General features: G+C 25.6%; 10 protein-coding genes across 10 annotated transcripts; 4 read left to right on the plus strand and 6 right to left on the minus strand.

Moving 5' to 3' along the window:
* Nucleotides 1–167: 167 nt before the first annotated feature.
* Nucleotides 168–1,212, minus strand: PNEG_01589 (hypothetical protein; the record flags this gene model as incomplete). The annotated part of the gene is made up of 3 exons (XM_007875352.1): nt 168–436; nt 482–647; nt 691–1,212. 3 exons carry the CDS (start codon nt 1,210–1,212, stop codon nt 168–170), a joined length of 957 nt encoding a protein of 318 aa, XP_007873543.1.
* A 193-nt stretch (nt 1,213–1,405) lies between these two features.
* On the plus strand, nt 1,406–1,897 carry PNEG_01590 (hypothetical protein; the record flags this gene model as incomplete). The annotated part of the gene is made up of 5 exons (XM_007875353.1): nt 1,406–1,558; nt 1,601–1,628; nt 1,665–1,715; nt 1,760–1,841; nt 1,882–1,897. 5 exons carry the CDS (start codon nt 1,406–1,408, stop codon nt 1,895–1,897), a joined length of 330 nt encoding a protein of 109 aa, XP_007873544.1.
* Nucleotides 1,886–3,487, minus strand: PNEG_01591 (protein disulfide-isomerase domain; the record flags this gene model as incomplete). The annotated part of the gene is made up of 11 exons (XM_007875354.1): nt 1,886–2,033; nt 2,083–2,196; nt 2,239–2,345; nt 2,391–2,521; nt 2,570–2,681; nt 2,725–2,764; nt 2,810–2,834; nt 2,882–3,062; nt 3,115–3,200; nt 3,249–3,310; nt 3,351–3,487. The coding sequence occupies 11 exons, from the start codon at nt 3,485–3,487 to the stop codon at nt 1,955–1,957; spliced, it is 1,074 nt and encodes a 357-aa protein (XP_007873545.1). The 3' UTR covers nt 1,886–1,954.
* A 92-nt stretch (nt 3,488–3,579) lies between these two features.
* Nucleotides 3,580–4,389, plus strand: PNEG_01592 (hypothetical protein). The gene is made up of 3 exons (XM_007875355.1): nt 3,580–3,684; nt 3,742–4,196; nt 4,243–4,389. The coding sequence occupies exons 2-3, from the start codon at nt 3,843–3,845 to the stop codon at nt 4,312–4,314; spliced, it is 426 nt and encodes a 141-aa protein (XP_007873546.1). The 5' UTR covers nt 3,580–3,684; nt 3,742–3,842; the 3' UTR covers nt 4,315–4,389.
* A 59-nt stretch (nt 4,390–4,448) lies between these two features.
* On the minus strand, nt 4,449–6,240 carry PNEG_01593 (hypothetical protein; the record flags this gene model as incomplete). Its single annotated transcript, XM_007875357.2, has 2 exons — nt 4,449–4,866; nt 4,907–6,240. 2 exons carry the CDS (start codon nt 6,238–6,240, stop codon nt 4,449–4,451), a joined length of 1,752 nt encoding a protein of 583 aa, XP_007873548.1.
* Nucleotides 6,241–6,502: 262 nt separating this feature from the next.
* On the minus strand, nt 6,503–9,565 carry PNEG_01594 (hypothetical protein; the record flags this gene model as incomplete). Its single annotated transcript, XM_007875359.1, has 15 exons — nt 6,503–6,751; nt 6,796–7,065; nt 7,111–7,191; nt 7,234–7,436; nt 7,483–7,591; nt 7,633–7,764; nt 7,814–7,946; nt 7,989–8,116; nt 8,160–8,362; nt 8,407–8,501; nt 8,548–9,044; nt 9,088–9,213; nt 9,259–9,365; nt 9,409–9,490; nt 9,533–9,565. The coding sequence occupies 15 exons, from the start codon at nt 9,563–9,565 to the stop codon at nt 6,503–6,505; spliced, it is 2,448 nt and encodes an 815-aa protein (XP_007873550.1).
* Nucleotides 9,566–10,300: 735 nt separating this feature from the next.
* PNEG_01595 (hypothetical protein) lies at nt 10,301–12,327 on the plus strand (the record flags this gene model as incomplete). The annotated part of the gene is made up of 3 exons (XM_007875361.1): nt 10,301–10,767; nt 10,809–11,886; nt 11,936–12,327. Exons 1-3 carry the CDS (start codon nt 10,441–10,443, stop codon nt 12,325–12,327), a joined length of 1,797 nt encoding a protein of 598 aa, XP_007873552.1. The 5' UTR covers nt 10,301–10,440.
* Nucleotides 12,328–12,776: 449 nt separating this feature from the next.
* On the minus strand, nt 12,777–14,048 carry PNEG_01596 (hypothetical protein; the record flags this gene model as incomplete). The annotated part of the gene is made up of 6 exons (XM_007875362.1): nt 13,848–14,048; nt 13,706–13,803; nt 13,489–13,655; nt 13,053–13,443; nt 12,848–13,008; nt 12,777–12,803 (listed from the first exon to the last, which is right to left on the minus strand). Exons 1-6 carry the CDS (start codon nt 14,021–14,023, stop codon nt 12,777–12,779), a joined length of 1,020 nt encoding a protein of 339 aa, XP_007873553.1. The 5' UTR covers nt 14,024–14,048.
* Nucleotides 14,049–14,522: 474 nt separating this feature from the next.
* On the plus strand, nt 14,523–17,083 carry PNEG_01597 (hypothetical protein; the record flags this gene model as incomplete). Its single annotated transcript, XM_007875363.1, has 9 exons — nt 14,523–14,573; nt 14,614–14,985; nt 15,030–15,829; nt 15,876–16,007; nt 16,048–16,137; nt 16,179–16,419; nt 16,464–16,695; nt 16,739–16,931; nt 16,982–17,083. The coding sequence occupies exons 1-9, from the start codon at nt 14,567–14,569 to the stop codon at nt 17,081–17,083; spliced, it is 2,169 nt and encodes a 722-aa protein (XP_007873554.1). The 5' UTR covers nt 14,523–14,566.
* A 171-nt stretch (nt 17,084–17,254) lies between these two features.
* PNEG_01598 (hypothetical protein) lies at nt 17,255–18,752 on the minus strand (the record flags this gene model as incomplete). Its single annotated transcript, XM_007875364.1, has 2 exons — nt 17,383–18,752; nt 17,255–17,339 (listed from the first exon to the last, which is right to left on the minus strand). Exons 1-2 carry the CDS (start codon nt 18,738–18,740, stop codon nt 17,255–17,257), a joined length of 1,443 nt encoding a protein of 480 aa, XP_007873555.1. The 5' UTR covers nt 18,741–18,752.
* Between the last annotated feature and the right edge of the window lie 131 nt (nt 18,753–18,883).

An 18,883-nucleotide genomic window follows, 5' to 3' on the forward strand; every position in this document is an offset into this window, starting at 1 on the left:
TTTGAGTACAAATATATTTAATAGCAACAAGACATAGTTATATAATTAAATATATATAAAGATTATAAATTTTGAATTATTTTTTTAATGAGTAGATTGAAAAATATTTATGGGTAAGTTTAATATATATATATACTACAAATTAATAAATATTAAAAAATGTAGTATTATTTATTATGGCTTTTTCTTCTAGTTTTTTTTTGTATATTTGAATAATTTTTAAAAGGCTGTTTCATTTTTTTAACTGAAAATTCAAACATGCTGTCTGTACTTTTTGTATCATTAGATTTTTTATATTTCTTTTTTCCATCAAAACCATAATTTTTATCTTTTTTTTGTCGTTTACTTGTTTTTTGTCTTTTTGAAACAGAACTTGCCTTTTCTAATTCAACATCAAAATTATCATCTGTTGTAAGCTCTTGATCATATTTCCTTTCTAAAAAAAATTAATATGAAAGAACCGAAGAAATAAAAAGACTACTTTTTTTAAGATTTTTGATTTTATCTAATATTTCTTTTTTTTCTTGATGACGTTGATGAATTTTCTCTATTTGAACCTTTTTTCCAATTTTTTTCAGTTCACGTTGCCGTCTTGCTGATTCTATTGCTTTTTTTTCTGTTTCTTCTTTGATTAGTTTATCTTTGATCTAACTTAAATTTAACCATTAAAACATGGATATAGTAAATAACCTTTTGCATATGTTCATCTGATTTCAACATTTCTGCAAAATAATCATAAGGTCGAGAAAAAATCCCATTTTTATCAAGAATAGCTTGACGTCCTCGTATAGCTGCTTCAAGTCCCTGTTTATAAAATGCTAATTCCCTTGCAAAATCATCATGAATATTTTCGATCTTAATTGATTCCTTTGAAGTTATTACTTGGTTCTCATCAAATTTAGTCTCTGGAATAATAATTGATTCAAAAATTCTATTTAATGCCTCTTTGTTATTAATAGTCAGTTTCTGATAGATTGGTACATCAAAATCACTAAATGATTCAACTTCTGAAAGTAAAATCTCCTCTTCTAAAGATTCATCATCCGACTCTTTTTTTTCTTCAAATATTTCCTTATTATTAACTTTTTCTGAACTATTATTAAGTTCTTCTCCCTCAATAAATTCTGTTTTAAGATGATCTAATTCACCATCATTTAAATCTTTTTTTGCCTTAAATGGGGCTTTTAAATCCTTTTTTTTTGAAAAATCCATTAAATATTATCTTTTATTTTAAAAATATATCTATTTCTTCGTAAAATATCATGTTTTATCCTTAAATTCTTATAAAATGAAACTTTATTTTAATATCTTTGTCGTTAGTTTTTAATATCTTTAATATCTTGTTTTTTATAAAATAAAATAAAGTTAATAATTTATAAACAAAATATAAGAATTACCTCTTAAAATGCAATGTACAGATAATAAAAATTCTGAAGATTCATTAGTTAAGGTTTTTTCTGAAGAAATAGATCTAAATAAGTCGGAAATATCTAAAACTTTAGTGGATGAATCTGAACAAAAAGAAATAGTAGATTCTGCATATGATATTGTTCCATTAGTATTGTTTACATTTTATTTTGATCTTAGTTAATTTTTAAAGGTAGATTCTCTTTTAGAAGAATTAGTAGGTTAAGATATTAATAATTTAATAAATATTAATATAGTTGAAAGAGTAATAAATTTGAAACTCTTTCAGAGGAGATTTTTTTTAAAAAGTATATAATTAATTTATATTTATCTTATATAAATGTTAAATTAGTGAATAAAATAACGGAACAATTAGATACATTGGAAATATCAATAAACCAAATGTTAGCAGAAAGTCGAGAGAAAGAAGATTTGTAAAGACAAAAAATTACTTTGATTTAAATAATAAAAAAGAATTGTTCATAAATAATTAAGATGATATATATAATGATGAAATAAACAAAAATTTCTATATAATTTTGTGTATTTAGAGTTCGTTAGACATTAATTTGCCTTTATCTCTAAAAACTGATAATATATTTTTTCGAATCTGGATATCATCACGCCTGTTTTTATTATATAAGGTATTTGTAATTATATATTTAAAAAATATACTTTTTGCGTTCAAAATTGTTTTTGAGAAGTCTTTCGAGTCGTTTATATTCATTCTCGACATAATCAGCGGATTGCATTGCTTTCTCTAATACTTTTACATAATATAATCCGTAACTGTTGATTAGTTTTATAAAAAATGAATTAATATTAACTTACTTATTGTTTGATTTTGAAGCCAAATCTTTTAATTTTGATAGAATATCCCTTTCATTAGAAGTTTTATATTCTTTGATAATAGCGTCAAATTCATTTATACGGCCAGCCTAATTTAATAAGCGTATGCTTTAGAACTATATATAATGATTAACTATACTACTAAGATCTCCACCAGGTACTCTAGAAGTGCCAGTATTTTTATTAATAAAAGAGACAATTCCTAATTCTGTATTTGGTCCATTATATTCCAATATAGTTTTTTGTAAAGAGCCTTTGAGAAAAACTAATATTTATAAGATAATTGTTAAATAAAGATATATTTATAAAAAACGCTTAAGAGTAGGAAAGCCTTCAATATTGTAAACTTTAGCAAAATCTTTATAATAATCTGCATTAAATTTTACGATTGAAACATGTTTATCGGATGAAAAACATTTATGAATCTTAAAAGATATAAGAAAATAATATTTTTAAAGAAAGAAATACCCTCTCATAAATAGGCTCCAATTTTTTACAGTGCCCACACCTATAAAATAAAATAAATTTTAAAAAAAAATATATATAACCCAACCAAGGTGCATAAAATTTAACAAGAACTATCAATTATATTAATTAAAGTTAAAAATATCATTTTTTATAACACCGTCTTTTTTTGGATCAAAAACAATTTCATTAAATGTTTCTGGAGTTAATTCAGGAACACTTAGAGAAGATCCACTTCCTCTAGCCTTGATCCCTGTTCTTTTTTCAATAAAATCCGTAAAAGACTGGATATTTCGATCATTATCATAGATTTTTGCATCTAGAGATCCAGCATTAAACCACTTATGAATTCATTAAATATATAAAAATATTCCTTAAAATCATTAATTATACTTTAATCGTAGGAAATCCCCTTATTTCAAATTTTTTTCCCAGCTCATTATAAATATCTGCGTTTACACGTGCTATAATAATATTTTCTACATAAAAATCATCAGAATTAATATCTAACCCCCCAAAAAACTTACTCCCTTGATATAATGAAGAGAGTTCATCATATATTGGCTCTAATCTCTTACAATGTCCGCACCTATCTATTAATATAATATGAAAAAATATAAAAAAATTACCAAGGAGCGTAAAACTTAACTAAGGCTGGTTTATCTTTTCCAACAACACTATAAAATGTTTCTGGTGTTAACTCAAGGACTTTTGCCCTGATAATATTAAGAATATTAAGAAAAATTGCAAAAAATATAAATTTCATTTTTTATAAGGTTGAAGAGTTAGGACTAAATGTTTAAATAGGTGTTAACCCTAACTATTTAAAAGGTTAACTTGAAAAAATCTTAAAAAAGGTTTTAAAAAGTTTTAAAAAAGGATGCCTAAAAATTGATTATTCCTTAAATAGTCTTCTTTGTAGAGTTAAGTTTTATTATATCGTTTTTTAAACGGTTAAAAAAGGTTAGTTTATGGGTTATATTTTTAAATATAAAAAGTTAAGAATAAGTCTTTTTTTAGAGATTTTAGGGATTGATTTTGATATTTTTTAAAGTATTTCTATTAAAAAATATTAATACTGTTTATTTTTGTGAATTTTAAAAAAGAATCTTTGAAAAAGAATGCTTTTAGAAGAAATTACAGAGACACAATTGAGTGAAGAAGAAGTCTCGGAAACATCGAGTGATTTGTCGGATTTTTGCTCAGGAGATGAATCAGTATTAGATGAATCGTTTTTAGAGCGCATTCAGGCTTTGAAAGATATTATTCCGGGTGTTTTTCGTGCACGAATATATCAAAAAATAACGTCATTTGTATCTACTATTCGATCAATTTTGCTTTTTGGGGGGAAAACATTATGGGTTCTAGCAACAAGTGTTTTATTACTTGGAACTCCTTTAGTTCTTGCAATTGAAGAAGAAGAAAAAATGATTGCATATGATAAAGAATTTAAGATGCAGCAAAAGGCACACGAAGTAAATTGATTTGAAAATAAATAAGATTAGTTTGATTTTGAATTAGGTCCTTGCACCGGGTACATCAAGTGCAGCATTTGCGCCGCCTGCCCCTCAACGATCAGGATCTTTGATTTAAATTTGATAGTTTAAAATAACTGGAATTATGATATTTATAGACATTAGTTTTTTTCGAGAAGAGTTATAAAGTAGATAAAATACAAAAGATATTTATATATTTTTTATATATTATGAATTATTATTATTTGAATGTTAATGATCTTTTTTAAATTTATTAGGTTTTGTTATGAAGTTTTCTCCTTTTTTTAAAATATTGTTGAAATTTTCCCATATTTCGTTTGTTTTCCCTGAATTATCTAATTCCCTTATTACTTCATCAATTTTCTTAGTGCGTTCAGAAATGTTCATAGTAAGAAGAGTTTTTTTGAAAAAATCAAGTTTTCCACTTTTCTTTAGTATTCTTTTTAAATCCTCATTTAAATTAAAGTGCCAATGCCAAAAACTATGTGCAATTTTTGCTCGCGAAAAACAGAATCTTCCAAGATACCATATTTTATCAGAATCGTCTGTTCTGTATTCTAATGACTCTTCTAATTCTTTAATTTTATATATTTCTAATGTTTTTGGATCATATTTTAAATTACAAAACCGAATCCAGAAGGATGAAGTTCTATATATATGAAAAAATAGATAATTTGTTTGATCTTTACCTTCCAGATATATGGCATGCATCACATCTAAAACGCGATTCACATGTTCCTGATTTTATTATTGGTAAAGAAGAAATTGAATTAATAAACGGTTGTTTCCATGCTGATGATGAAAGAACAGAATCCCTTAAAGAATTGAATCTTCTTTCTAAATATTTTTGAGAAAATATAAAATGCTTTGATTCATCAATAAAATCTGGATTTAAGAGTTTATGTATTTTGTGATAAAGAAAAATTCTAAAATGAGATGAGATCCCTTGATAACTAAAGACTGTGAATTCAACAGGGATTTGAGAATATGGTGTTCCAATAGGTTCATTATCACTTATTATAAAATCATCCAAAGAAATAGATTCTTCAGTATTTAGGCTTGTTTCGCTATCAGAGAACATAGGACTTGAATTATATTTAGAAGAAATCCCAGGATAATGTATTATTTCTAAATTGTCTGAATCATCTTCAGAATTTTTCTTTATATTTTTATTTTTTTTTTGTTTAAGCTTTTCAAGTTGTTGTTGGAATACTTTTTTTCCTACATTTCGTTTAGATCCCCTAGTTCTTTGTTCTAATATATCTTTTTTATTTAAATTATTTAATTCTTCTTCTATCTCCAATTGAGAATCTTCACTATTATCAGAAAAAATAATTTTCCGTTGCTTCATTTTTGGTATTATAAAAGAAGTCTCTGGTTCATTTTCTGAACTTTCCAATGTATCTAATTCAAAATCACGTTTTATATTTTTTTTTGTATTTTTATCCATTGTTTTATTTCCCCAATGAGAATATGATATGTTTATAGAATAATCTTTAATATTTTTGTTATCTGAAACTGAATTAAATTCATTTTTTAAAGTATTTTCTTTATATTTATCGTAAAAATCTAAAGTATTTTCATAATCTTTTGGATAACTTTTATAAAATTCTGATTTATGTAAAATATTTGATATATTTTGACAATATTCTTTTTCAGAATTATTCATTAATTCAATTTCCTCATCATATTCTTTTTCTTCTATTAAGTTAATTATGTTTTCTGCATCATATTCATATATTTTAAATAAATTTTGATTTTTAAATTTTAAACAATTATTTGATAAGACTGGTTGGTTTAATAAAGAATTAGAGAATGAATTGCTACTATTTTCCTTATTTTTAAGATCACCTTCATCCGAACTGATTATAATAACTGTTTCTTTTTCCTTATAAAATGATAATATTGATTGATTTTTATCATGTTTTTTTCTTGATAAATGTTTTGAAGATTTTTTCCTTCTTTTACAACTTTTAGAGCTCTGTTTATCTTTTATAAGAGAGAAGGCGTTAATATGATTCATATATATATACCAATTTGAACAATTATTAAGTTTCAGCGTTTTATAGCCATTTTTATATAAAATATTATATCTATGATATTTTATCGAATTATAAATAGATATTAAATTCAATATAAATATTAAAAATGCTATCTGAATCTAAGCATCAATGATTTATTGTACAATTCCAAATTTTATATGCAAAATTATAAATTAAACCTTTAAAAATAATGATTATTTTTCTTTAAATCCAAAAAAAAGTAGCAAATTTATAAACCAAGTATTATTTAGCATAATTTAGATCTAACGACAATTTTTCTAATTCTTTTACTATATTTGCAGGAGCTTTTGATTTGAGTTCCTCTAATAATTTTAAATCTTTAAATTTTAAAGCTTCATTTCCTGCTGATATCCAATCACCGACTTTTACCCATAATTCAGTACGAAAAGCTGGTGCCAGTTCAAAGCATTTTGGAATAAAAGAAGCTGCAATTTTTTTATTACCAGCAGCAAGACATTCGGATACGAAAGGCTAATATAATATTATTAATAGATATTAAAACGGATAAAAATTACTTCAAATCCAATAGGAGACTTTTTAGACTTATTAACCCAATTTTCTATTTGTTCCCAGTCTCTAATGGCAACCAATGCTCGTAATTTAAGCCACCAAAACCTTTTGATAGGTATTTTGAATTCAGCTTTTATTTTTAAAGCTGCTATCATTTGATTCAATTTTATTAGTTTAAAGATAGTCTCGTTGACTGATAAACCAATAAATGAATCATGAAATTCTTTTTCAAAACTTTTTTGTAAATCAAGCAATTTGATTTGTTCTTCGAGATTCTTCATAATTGTCAAAATTTACAAAATGTTCTACATGTTTATTACCTTTATTTCAAACAAGAATTCCTTATACTCTTTGTAAAGTCCTAAAGATAATTTTAATTTTTCTATTTTAAGATCTATGTTCTATAAAATAATTTTAGATAATTAAAAAAATTAAATACTTACACATGTTTTAAGGCTTTCAAGTAAAATTATGTTAGCACTGTCAGATCTACGATCATCTTGATAATAGAAATCTTTTAAAAGCTCAAGGTCATTATCTTTTGCATATGCTTCTAAAACAGAGACAGCAACAGCTTTGTCACGGATAATTTGGAAAAAATGAGCAAGTGGTAGCTTATCCCTTAGATATAATATAACATATAATACTATAATTTATTAATAATATATAGATTTATATATATTTAATTATACCAAGATCTGTATCTCCACTTTCTACAGCTTTATTTAAAGCAGTTTCATTTTCTTCAATATTAAGTAAAAGTGATATTTTATTATTAGTCTTTAATGTATAATCGAGAAGCTTGTATATATTAGAAATAAAATAATGTAAAATTAAAATACTTTAACAGCAAGTTTTTGTTTTCCCTCATCACAGGCAGTTTTAGCAATCTCTTCAAAAGAAATTCTCTTTGAAGAAATTTTTTCAACTATTGTTCTATAAATACACTCTTCGTCATCAGAAGAAAATTTTATCTAATATGTATAGATATATATTAAACGTTAAGAATTACAGAATATTTACCTTCATACAGGCCCAATGTATATATACTTTATCAGGTGATAACCTCAAATATTCAGATATTTTTAGAGCAAGAAAATGTTTTTGACGAGCTATAAGTCTCTCTATTAAACCTTCTGGTGTTAAATGAAAATATCTATATATTATGTCAAAAAAAAAAATACAATAAAAAGTATACTCTTTAAAAGTTAATGGTATCCCAATATCATAAAAACGCATTGAGTTTAAAACTCTTAATGTTTGACACATTTCTACAAATTCTTCTGGATTGTAAAAATTAAGATAACTTTTTCCAAAAGATGCTGCCTAAAACATTTAGTTAATCATTTAAATAATACTTTTTAATGACTTTTAGTAATCTCTTTTGCCATAAATGGTCAAATTCGTAACCTGCTGCATTTATACATTCATCTACTGCTTCTGCTAAATATGGTTTGATTGATTGTATGTTTTCATTTGCTTTTGAAGACTTTTTTTCAAAATGTTCAATAGATTCTAGTAAGATAGCACCATATGAATTTTTGCCTCTTCCATATATGTTCTCAAGAACATCTGTATATTAAAAATTATAAATATTTTAAAATTTAGGGAAAAACCTGGGACTTTTTGCAGAAATTCACACTTATCATTAGTAATTATGCGAACACCATCTATTTCAGAAATTAATAAAGCAGGGCCATTGCATGGAAAGCTTTAACGAATCAGTAAATAAATGAAAAATTGGTTTTTATTCATACCTTAGAAATCCTCCAAATGGGCCTATTATAAGAACTATCGTATTATATACTACAACAACAGAATCATTTCCACACCAATCCATTTGTAGTGGTTTTTCATTATCAGTTAGAGAAAATTCGGACATAGTTTTTTGAAAACATGTTGATACAACCCATATTTTATTTTGAAATGTATGTAATGCAAGAAATTGGCCATTTGGTGATACGCGTATATTTAAAAAAGGCCCCTGGTATAAATATTGATCTCTATTTCCAGCTTCATCTATTAAATATATTGTTGATTTCGTTGAAACAAGAACTTCTACATGAAAAGTAGATGAAAAATGAGGTGCAATAATTGCCCAACTATGTATTACATCTTCAAATTTTGGACTGCAAAGTAATTTAGGACGTGGTTCACTATATTGATTGACTGAGATAAAAGTATTGTTTCCTAATAAAGCTACAAATCCAGTGCCCCAAAATTGACAATTAACAACTAAATGTTCATTTGCTTCCTGGTATATAGATAAACAAAATATAAAAAAAAAATTATTGTACTTTTCCGAGTGAAAATTGTGTAAATTCCCCTTGCATATTATAATTCCTAACCACACCATTTTCTGTAACAATAATTAATTTCTCAGAATCAGTCCACCCTATTCCTCTGATTTTTTCTAGCTCCCACTATTCCATTATTCAATATATATCATTTAAATAAAAAAAAACTACATTTATCTCAGAAATAAATGATCCATATGAATTATAAATTCGAATACTCAATTTAGTATTTGTAGGCCCTAAATATTTATGTATAACTTTATCATCTTTGACCAACGCTAAAAGAAGTAAAAAAAAATGTATTTCTTGTTTTTTTTCAACCTATAGCACCACCACATTTTGCTCCTGCTACCATATATTCCGATAGTTGGATATCTTTCCATAACATTTTAGAAAATTCAATCTATATGAAATAAAATACATATTTTTATTTCATTAAATATACTTTTTGATAAAACTTATTTTTAAATAATTGCATCCATCCTAATAATCTATAAGTTTAAAGATCTATATTTATTTAATACTTCCCTTCTGTGGGTTCTTTCATTTTATAACAAAATTCCACCTTAAGAGCTTTGAGTCTTAATAATAGATTTACAAGTTAGTTAATAATTTTTTTATAGGTTAAAATATATTTGTCAAAATAGATTTAAAAAAGAAGCATTTTATTATAGATAATTTATAAATTTTAATGAATAATAGATATATTATAATATTTAATCTTAGCTTTTTATTTTTATATATTTAATTCTTTAACATAGATTTTTGATAAAAAAAATGTTAAGGTTTTTTAAAAAATCAAAAGAATTAGACAATTAGAACTTTATAATTAAATAATTTTTATGAATTATATAGAAGTTATACTTAAATATTAGAAGAAACTTTATAAATTTAACTAAATTTTGATCTTTTCAAAATACTAGGTAAATATCTTTTATTTCAATATTTAAACTTAAATATTATAATATAACCTAATTTTAACAAATAGAAATAAAAATTTTAAAATAACTATTTAAGTAGAAATAGATATTATTTTTAAAATTAATTTGAATTCTAATATATATTTATAAAGATCGATAAGATTTATCAATAAATATCAAGAAATTTTAGTATATTTAAATAAAAAAATTAAGAAAATAAGACCTGTTTTTAATATTTTAAGGGCAATAATGGATAATATAAATACTTTTTATGATTAACTAATAGGATGTGGACTAATATTTTTAAAAATATACATTTATATATTGAATGAAATTATAAGAAAAGTGCTTAAAAATATCACAATTGGATAAGTATTATATTTAAATAAGTCTTTATAGGGTTATAACATTTAAGAAAGTAAAAAATATAGGAATGGATCCAATTTCGTTGCATATTTTAACATCAAAGGTTAATTTAGTAAATGATATTAAAAAAAAAAGAAAAAAGGTTATAGCATATTCTGATTTTTCTTTAAAAAAATCTTGTAATCTACAAGACGATGTTATTTTTCACGGGGAAAATTTTCAAAATAAGAAAAATGTGTTTTCTTTTTTATTTAAAAACAATAAAGATTCAAAAAAAATTAGTAAAAATTATCAATCATGTTCACAAAAAACGGAAGGATTCCCTACGAAAACTTCTATTCAATTGAAAAAGCTGAATTCTTTACGTTCTTCTCTTTTTTTAAAATATATTAAAGTCAATATTTTTTATTATTATTTTAAATCTAATTTTTTTAGGTAAAAACTAATCATAAATCTAAACATAATTATCATAAACTCTTTTTTGCGCAGGAACTTTATAGTCCTTCATCACTTAAAAGTCCAGTTTTGAGGGAATCTTTATCTTTTTCTGAATTTATTTCTTCTGAAGTTCCTATAAAAATTCCATGTCATAAATCGGGTGCTATTTGGGCTATGAAATTTAGCAAGGATGGAAAATATTTAGCTACAGGGGGGCAAGATATGATTTTAAGAGTTTGGATGGTTATAGGAGCAAAAGATAGTTTTGATAATAATAAAAAAGATCGAAGACCAAAAACAATTTCTGTTGATGAAGACTATTCAACTTATAAGGAATTACCAGCACCTGTGTTTTTTCCGGATCCAATACATGAATATGTGGGTCATAAATTAGATGTTCTAGATCTAAGTTGGAGCAAAAACAATTTTCTTTTGTCATCATCTATGGATAAAACTGTTCGACTTTGGCATGTTTCTCGGAAAGAATGTCTTTGTTGTTTTGAGCATAATGATTTTGTAACATCAATTGCTTTTCATCCTTTAGATGATAGGTATTTTCTTTCTGGGTCTTTAGATTGCAAGTTACGTTTTTGGAATATCAAGGAGAAAAATATACTTTTTTGGAATGAGCTTCCGGAATTGATCACTGCTGTTGCATTTTCTCCTGACGGACGTATGGCTATAGCAGGAAGTTTCAATGGATTATGCATGTTTTATGAAACAAAAGGTTTACGATATCATACTCAAATTCATATTAAAAGTTCAAAGGGAAAGAATTCTAAAGGAAGTAAAATTACTGGAATTGAGGCAATTAGTAATGTGTCAGATAATACTGGTGATACCAAATTATTAATTACTAGTAATGATTCTCGAATTCGAATTTATAATATGCGTGATAAAAGTTTAGAATTTAAACTTAAAGGTAATCAAAACACATGTGGTCAAATACGTGCTACATTTAGTGATGATGCTAAACATGTTATATGTGGAAGTGAAGATAAACAAGTATATATATGGAAATTGGATAATGAGTCTATTGTAAAAAAAAATGAACAAAGTTTGCAGCATTTTGAAGGTAATATGTCTTTACTATCTATGTTTATTAAATATTAATGATTAAAAAGTTGATTCTAATATTATAACTGTCGCAATATTTGCACCTATAAAAAGTAAAGATTTATTGGTCGCTTCTGGTGATCCTATTTATAGTTCTTGTATGAATTTTAGACGACCTTCTAATTATCACAATAATAATATATCCATTGTATCAAAATGTCAATTTGAAAATTTTTTTATAAATAAACCTATTAATGAGAATTTGGGAAACTTAAACGAAAATTCTGAACATAATCATGGAGATATTATTATATGTGCTGATTATAGTGGAAAAATAAAAGTATTTCGATATGATTGTGCGTCTATATATCGAGAAATTGATACAATAAGTGAAAAGTCTATAAAAAAATATAAATTCTTTAATTTATTTAAAAAAAATTGTATACAAATTTCGAATTAAATATGGATTTCTTGGGTATTATTGCTATTGCTAATTAGTTTTATCATATAAAGAACTGATAATATTTTTAATTAAGTATTTCTAGCAAATTTATTCAATTGATAAAATTAACAATTTTGAATCAATATCATTAGGACATATATATTTAAAAAGCATTAATGATTATTATTTCTTTTTTTGTTAATAGTCATTTTGATTGTTTATAATATTTACATGAAATTGAAAAAACTGGCTATTGATTAAATACAATATAATTTTCGATTTATAATTTATGCATGTTAATTTTTAAGTATGACTTGGAAAGACGTTATAAATTTTATTTAGAATATCCGTTTTTATAAATTCTAATATAAATCAATTTTAAGTCATGTTATTTGAAAAAGATAATACTATATATATAATTAGTATACAAATATTTTTGTTTAATAGAATATGATTTTTCTGCATGTTTAATAGTTTTCGGAAAGCCAAAATGCCTTTTCATATCAACATATAATAAATGAAGAAATAAATTTCAAACCAATGTGTTATTTGCTGTAACTAGCATCATTTTTCTCGGATTAAAAGTTACAACTTTAGCGGGACCAATATTACCTGAATTCAAAATTTGAACAGGAGTTAGAGATTTACTTCTATTAATTTGCTTAGTATCCCATATCACTACATTCTTGTCTCCAGATGCTATATATTTTAATAACAAAGAATTAAATAAAATATTACATTACCACCAATTATATATCGTCCATCTGGTGTAAAACATACATCACCTGACGTTATTGATTTTGGATCACTATTAACAGGTACATGTCCTGTTAAACGAGACTGTAATTCTCCACTAAATGCATCCAAAAGATAATGTCCTTCACCACGTGTGCCTATTAATATTAATTTTCCATCGTTTGAAAATTCTAGTTTGATCCAATCAGGCATTCTAGGAGGATATGAAATCTTTGAAAGAAATCCGTCATCATTAAGACTAAATGTTGAAAATGGTTCCTTATCATAATTACGTAAATCATAAAGTAAAATTGATGATAATGGGTGTGATGCTACTGCAAATATAATTCCAGTAGGGTCAAATACTGCTAAACAAGGTGTAGAAATATTAAGTAATCCCTATAAACACTCAATATAATGATAGATTTCTGAAAAAAAACATACTTGACATGTAGAAGATCGTAAATCCCATAATCTTACTGAATTATCAAGACCTCCTGATATAAACTGATCATCTAAGGGTGACATATCTAAAGAAATTACTCTTTTCTTATGTCCACGAAAATATCGAATATAAACATTATCATGTAATGATAAATATCTTAGTGTATCTATAAAAAATATAAAATGAGTTCTTTTCTCATAATAATAACAATCATACCATCATCTTTTGTTGAAGAATAGATTACATTTGTAGAACGATGTGTAAATCGTGCAAGATCTATTCCATATTTTTTGCTATAAAGTGTTTTTTTATGTCTACATTTTTTAATTTAAAAAAATAGGGAAAAAAGGCTACAAACTTTCCTAAAATGCAATCATAAAGCTGAAGTGATTCATCTTCACCCGATGTAATTAGCCATTCACCTGTATCATCAAAATCTACACATGTTATTGCTGTTCCTTCTTGATGATTCTTAAAGCCCTTAGAAGGCCGAAGAGATGAAAGAACTTGTTCAGAAACAACGACTGTGCCCATTCCTACTTCTTTATATTGGATTCTAATTCAATTAAGTAATATTTTATGTTTTTTTTTCAAGGAAAAAATAGAAATTAGTCTTTTATATGATTTTAAAGATCATAAAAATATAGTATTTATTATTTTGCTTTTTAAATAAAATATATATTGAAAAACAAATGATGTTTTGTATATCTTTTGTTTTTTTTACAAAAAATATTATATACTTTATAAAACAACCAAGTTTTTTAGATAAACTTGTTATTTTAAGTTTTTTTTAAGAATCAAAAAGATATATTTAATATATTATCAATATATATTATTAAATTTACATTTCTTAGAGTAATTTTTTATTTATCCATAAGATTTTATAATTAAAATATAAAAAGTTTAATAAACATAAAAATATATAAAGTTTGTAAATTAATTAAATATTTTTTTAATATTTATTTAAATTTTTTAATAAATTTAATCATTTATTAAAAACTTTGAAATTTTATAGAAAACTAAATAAATATTAAAAAAGTCTTTATAGAATAGAAATAAGGATAGGAATAAGGCAGAATGCCTAGTAAGAATTGTTTTTTTGTCAAGATATCTTATATTTTTAGTTAAAACAATTGATTCATATACAGAAGAATATAAGCTTTTTAATTATCAGCCATTAAGTGTTTTAAAGGATTGTCGTATTGGTATTGAAGCAAGTTATTATTTAAAACAGCTTGTAAATCATCTTCCTATTAAGGATCCATTAATTCATGCAACGGCGTCAATACCAGTTGGTTTAAAGACTCGAATATTACGTGATCTCAGCATTTTAGAACAAAATAAGATTGAGCCATTTTTTGTTTTTGATGGATTACGTTTAACATGTAAAAACAAAAAGGTTCCTGACGAGAATTATTTTAAAGTGTGTGAAGAGGCATGGAAAAGCTATAGTGAGGGGAAATTTCAACAAGCATCTAATGAATTTGGGCAATTAGGTAAGATAATTTTTTATACATAGAAAATATTGAATATTTGGAAGCTAATATTGAAATTTCGTCTTTATATAAAACATTAATCAATATTCTCTTGGAAAAGAAGATGGAGTTTTTAGTTGCTCCGTATTTATCTTGGGCTCAATTAGCTTATATGATAGAAACAACTCAATCCCATATTGATGCGATTTTTGGGTCAAGTAACATATTATTGTTTAATGTCGATCGTTTGATTATTAATTTTGATTTTGATTATTTAATTTTTTCTTGGTTAGATAAACAAACTATTCTTTCAAGTTTGGGCGGAATTACTAATGAGCAGTTTTTGGATATATGTATACTTTTAGGATCAGATTTTTGTCCTACTTTTCCCCCACTTGAGATGATTTTTCAAGTAAACGGTGATGTTTTTAGATTTTTACAAGATGCCATTAAGATATTTAAATCTGGGATTAACACGATTCTAAATTATCGTCATACCTTTCTAACGAAATATTCGGATTATTTGGACTCTTTTTTTAAGGCTGTTTGCATAATTAAATATCATATTGTTCTTATGGAAAATGGTAAATTATTACCACTTAATGAATCAGATGCACCAAGTGATATTCATGAATTTATTAGCACAAGACTTCCAGAAGAAATATATTTTTATCTTTCAAGAGGAATAATTGGACCTCATGTTATAAATATTCTTATATCAGGCATGTTACTAGAAAATACGCCTATGGATACCAGTGATATTCAAGAATATAAAGATTTTTTGGATAATATATTTGTAATACAAACTCAATCTTTAAACCTTCTTACTCAGCCCCTTCATCGATTTTATCAAGCAAAAAATATAGTGAGTTATTTATTTAATGTTATATTTTAGAATTTATAACATATAGTCTGCCTATTATTGGTTTGAGCCGGATCAAGAACATAAAATCTCTCACAAAATGACACCAAGTATTTATGAGTTAGTAAAAACATGGATGATTAAAGAGGATATTGTTAATCAGATAAAAATGACTATACCTGTAAGTCACTTTTTCTTATAATTTATTGTTAATTTTTAAGGAAAATAAAATAAATTTTTTAAGTTTTTTTAAATATCTTTCTGATCCTAAAATATCTAAGGAGTCAGTTTCTGAAAAAACAGATAATAATGTAATATTAACATTTCTTTTACATATACTAATTTTTATTAGATAATGCAAAGTAATGAACAAATATTATCTAGCATATATGGAAAATTTTTTCAATTAAGATCGTTTATAAATAATGATCATTCCCTTTCAGCATGGGGTTTAGCTTTGTTGGATTCATTAAAAATATGTCATGAAAGTCAGCAAAATTCAGTCGTTCTAATATTTGAGTTATTACGATTAAAAACTTTTAGACAAGGCAATTTATTTACTACATACCAAAAAGAATCACCTGAAAAAAACGGTAAATTGATTATGTATAGATTAAACAAATTAATTTTCTCTTAGAAGAAATATCTTCTTTTATAGCATTAATATCACGAGTGGCGTGCTTATCTGTTTTACACCAGAAAGATGTAGCATGGACGGGTCCTTTGAGTAAAGAGTTGTTTGTTTTCAATTCTTTCATAAAAATTCTTTTACAAACAATAAGAAATTTTGTAGAAATGATAACAGCTTCTTTATTTATGAACCAAGATGCAAATAGAGAGCGAGATGATTGGTTAGAATTTACTAGACTGTAAATTTTTTAAAATTATATTTTTTTAGCTAATGTTTGAAAGTCTTCCATTTAATAATGAATATGATATTACAATGGGCGTTGTAATAAAAACATATTTAGAGAAAATAATTACTTATGAAAATCCTACAAGTGAGGATTCTAAAAAAAAGGCGATTGAATATTTAAAATCTACTTTTATAAGTGCTGAAAATATCGAAGAGGATATTGTGAAATTTAGATATTTATGGAATTCGGTAAGTTTTACAACTATTAAAATTGATATGGTCTAATATTTTCCTTTGAGATTGTTTATGGGATAAAAGTGGCGGATATATTGGGAGTAGTTGACAAGATAGAATCGGATAGATTTTTAAAGGCAAATAATTGGCTACAGGAACGAATTTAAAAACATTTAGATAAATAAACATATAGTTATATGACAATGCGATATAAAAAACATAAAGCGTATAAAGGTCTTAAAACAATAAAAAATCAAAAATGATATATACAGACATGCGATACAATTCTATCAAATTAAGAATTTATAATTTATCAAACTTGTAATAAAATTCCCTTTTTAATTACTTGCTCGTTCCCTGCACCACCATCTATGCCCTGGCCATGCTCTCGATTGGCATTGTTTACTACAATATTTCGTTCTTCTATAAAATGTTAAATCAATAGTAAAGCATTCAAATAAAATACCTGCATCTTCTACATTTTGCAAATTGTCTATTAAATGTTTCCCATCTTCCACAATCTATATATGCACATTGACGAATACCACCTCTTGATTCATCTTTTCGACAAGCATTTCTCATAATAACGCCTGCCCAATATTGTACTTCAATCGGATGAATGCGTAAGGTAAATCTTTCGACTAAGGCAAATACATTGATTGGTGTTACTTTTTCTTCATCAATTTCTCCTGTATTACCATAACGAAGTCTCGGGATGTCATGAGAATTTTGAAAATATGATCTAAGTTGAGGATATTTTGATATATATGCCAATAGCTGTAAACAAAAAACAACATTATCTTCATTCCTGAAGAAAAAATGTCTTGAATCAAAAAATAAAGGCTGCTGTACGGATTCTTGCATTGTCAATTCCGAACTTCTTTCATTCGATAATTGCATTCCATTTTCTGGCATTTGTTCTGTTAAATGAATAGGATATACATCTGATATAAGTGCATTATCTTCTTCCATAGCATCTCCTGTTTGTTCACTCTCTTCTATATGTTCTATCGCTGTTTCAAAAACATCTCTCTGAATTCCTTCATTTAATCTAATTCTTTCACGACTTGATACATCGTCGGAATTACCATCGTCCGATTCAATCGAATTTCCAATCTGATATGTCTGACTAAGAAATGGCCCCCTCACAAACTCATTCATTGATGAAAACGATGATATAGTGTCTCTCACCGACTCTTCAAGCTGAAGAACTGATAATGTTTCTTCTGTAGATAAATTTCTTGAACTTTCTATTGTTCCTCTTTCAAATCTTCTATTATCCCTTTCAACCCCCCTATTATCTTCTGTCATTTCCCATCTTCTCCACCCTATTCTTCCAATTTGTTCCGTCATAGGTTCCGTTATACTATATCCAATCATTTGAGTTAAAAACGGATACCTCATCCTCCTTATTTCTCCTCCTGACTGTATCTCCTGATCTCTTTCTAGTCTTTCTAGAAACCCCTCTAGTATAGTTACTATTACTGGTACCATTTCTGCTTCTACTACTCGGGTACGAACTCGTTCTGATCCTCGAATACCTACATTTACCACACATTGAAATGCAAGCTGCCATTTCCACATATCTAAACGATTCTTTCGACAACCTTCCTTAAGAATACGAACCAGTCGTTCTAGTCCTTCATCTTCTGTCAAAATCTCTCTAATACGTGATGATGTTGATGTAAGAAATGATAGATGTGACAAAGAATTAACTAAAGGTAAGACTGCTGTGCAGTCAAGTGCCCGTCTATCATAAAGAGCTGATGTAATCCCTATAGACGCTTTATTTTGAGACGGTGAACAAAAGTTAGATTCTCTCATATGAAAATCTTTTTTTTTCTTAATCGAAAAAAGCTTGTTTTTAGAGAAAAAAGGTATCTATTTTAGAAAATAAAGAAAAAAAATATATGTAAAAACAAGATATTTTTATTAACCTATATTGTCTATAAATATTTATTAGTTTT

This window comes from Pneumocystis murina (genome assembly GCF_000349005.2).
Source record: "Pneumocystis murina B123 chromosome Unknown supercont1.4, whole genome shotgun sequence".
Taxonomy (NCBI): Eukaryota; Fungi; Ascomycota; class Pneumocystomycetes; order Pneumocystales; family Pneumocystaceae; genus Pneumocystis; species Pneumocystis murina.

Excerpts from the sequence above, each read along its gene's own strand:
- PNEG_01592 (XM_007875355.1), top strand. The coding sequence starts at position 3,843 with ATGCTTTTAGAAGAAATTACAGAGACACAATTGAGTGAAGAAGAAGTC. Across the intron at positions 4,197-4,242 it reads TGCAGCAAAAGGCACACGAA|GTCCTTGCACCGGGTACATC; the intron begins GTAAATTGATTT and ends ATTTTGAATTAG.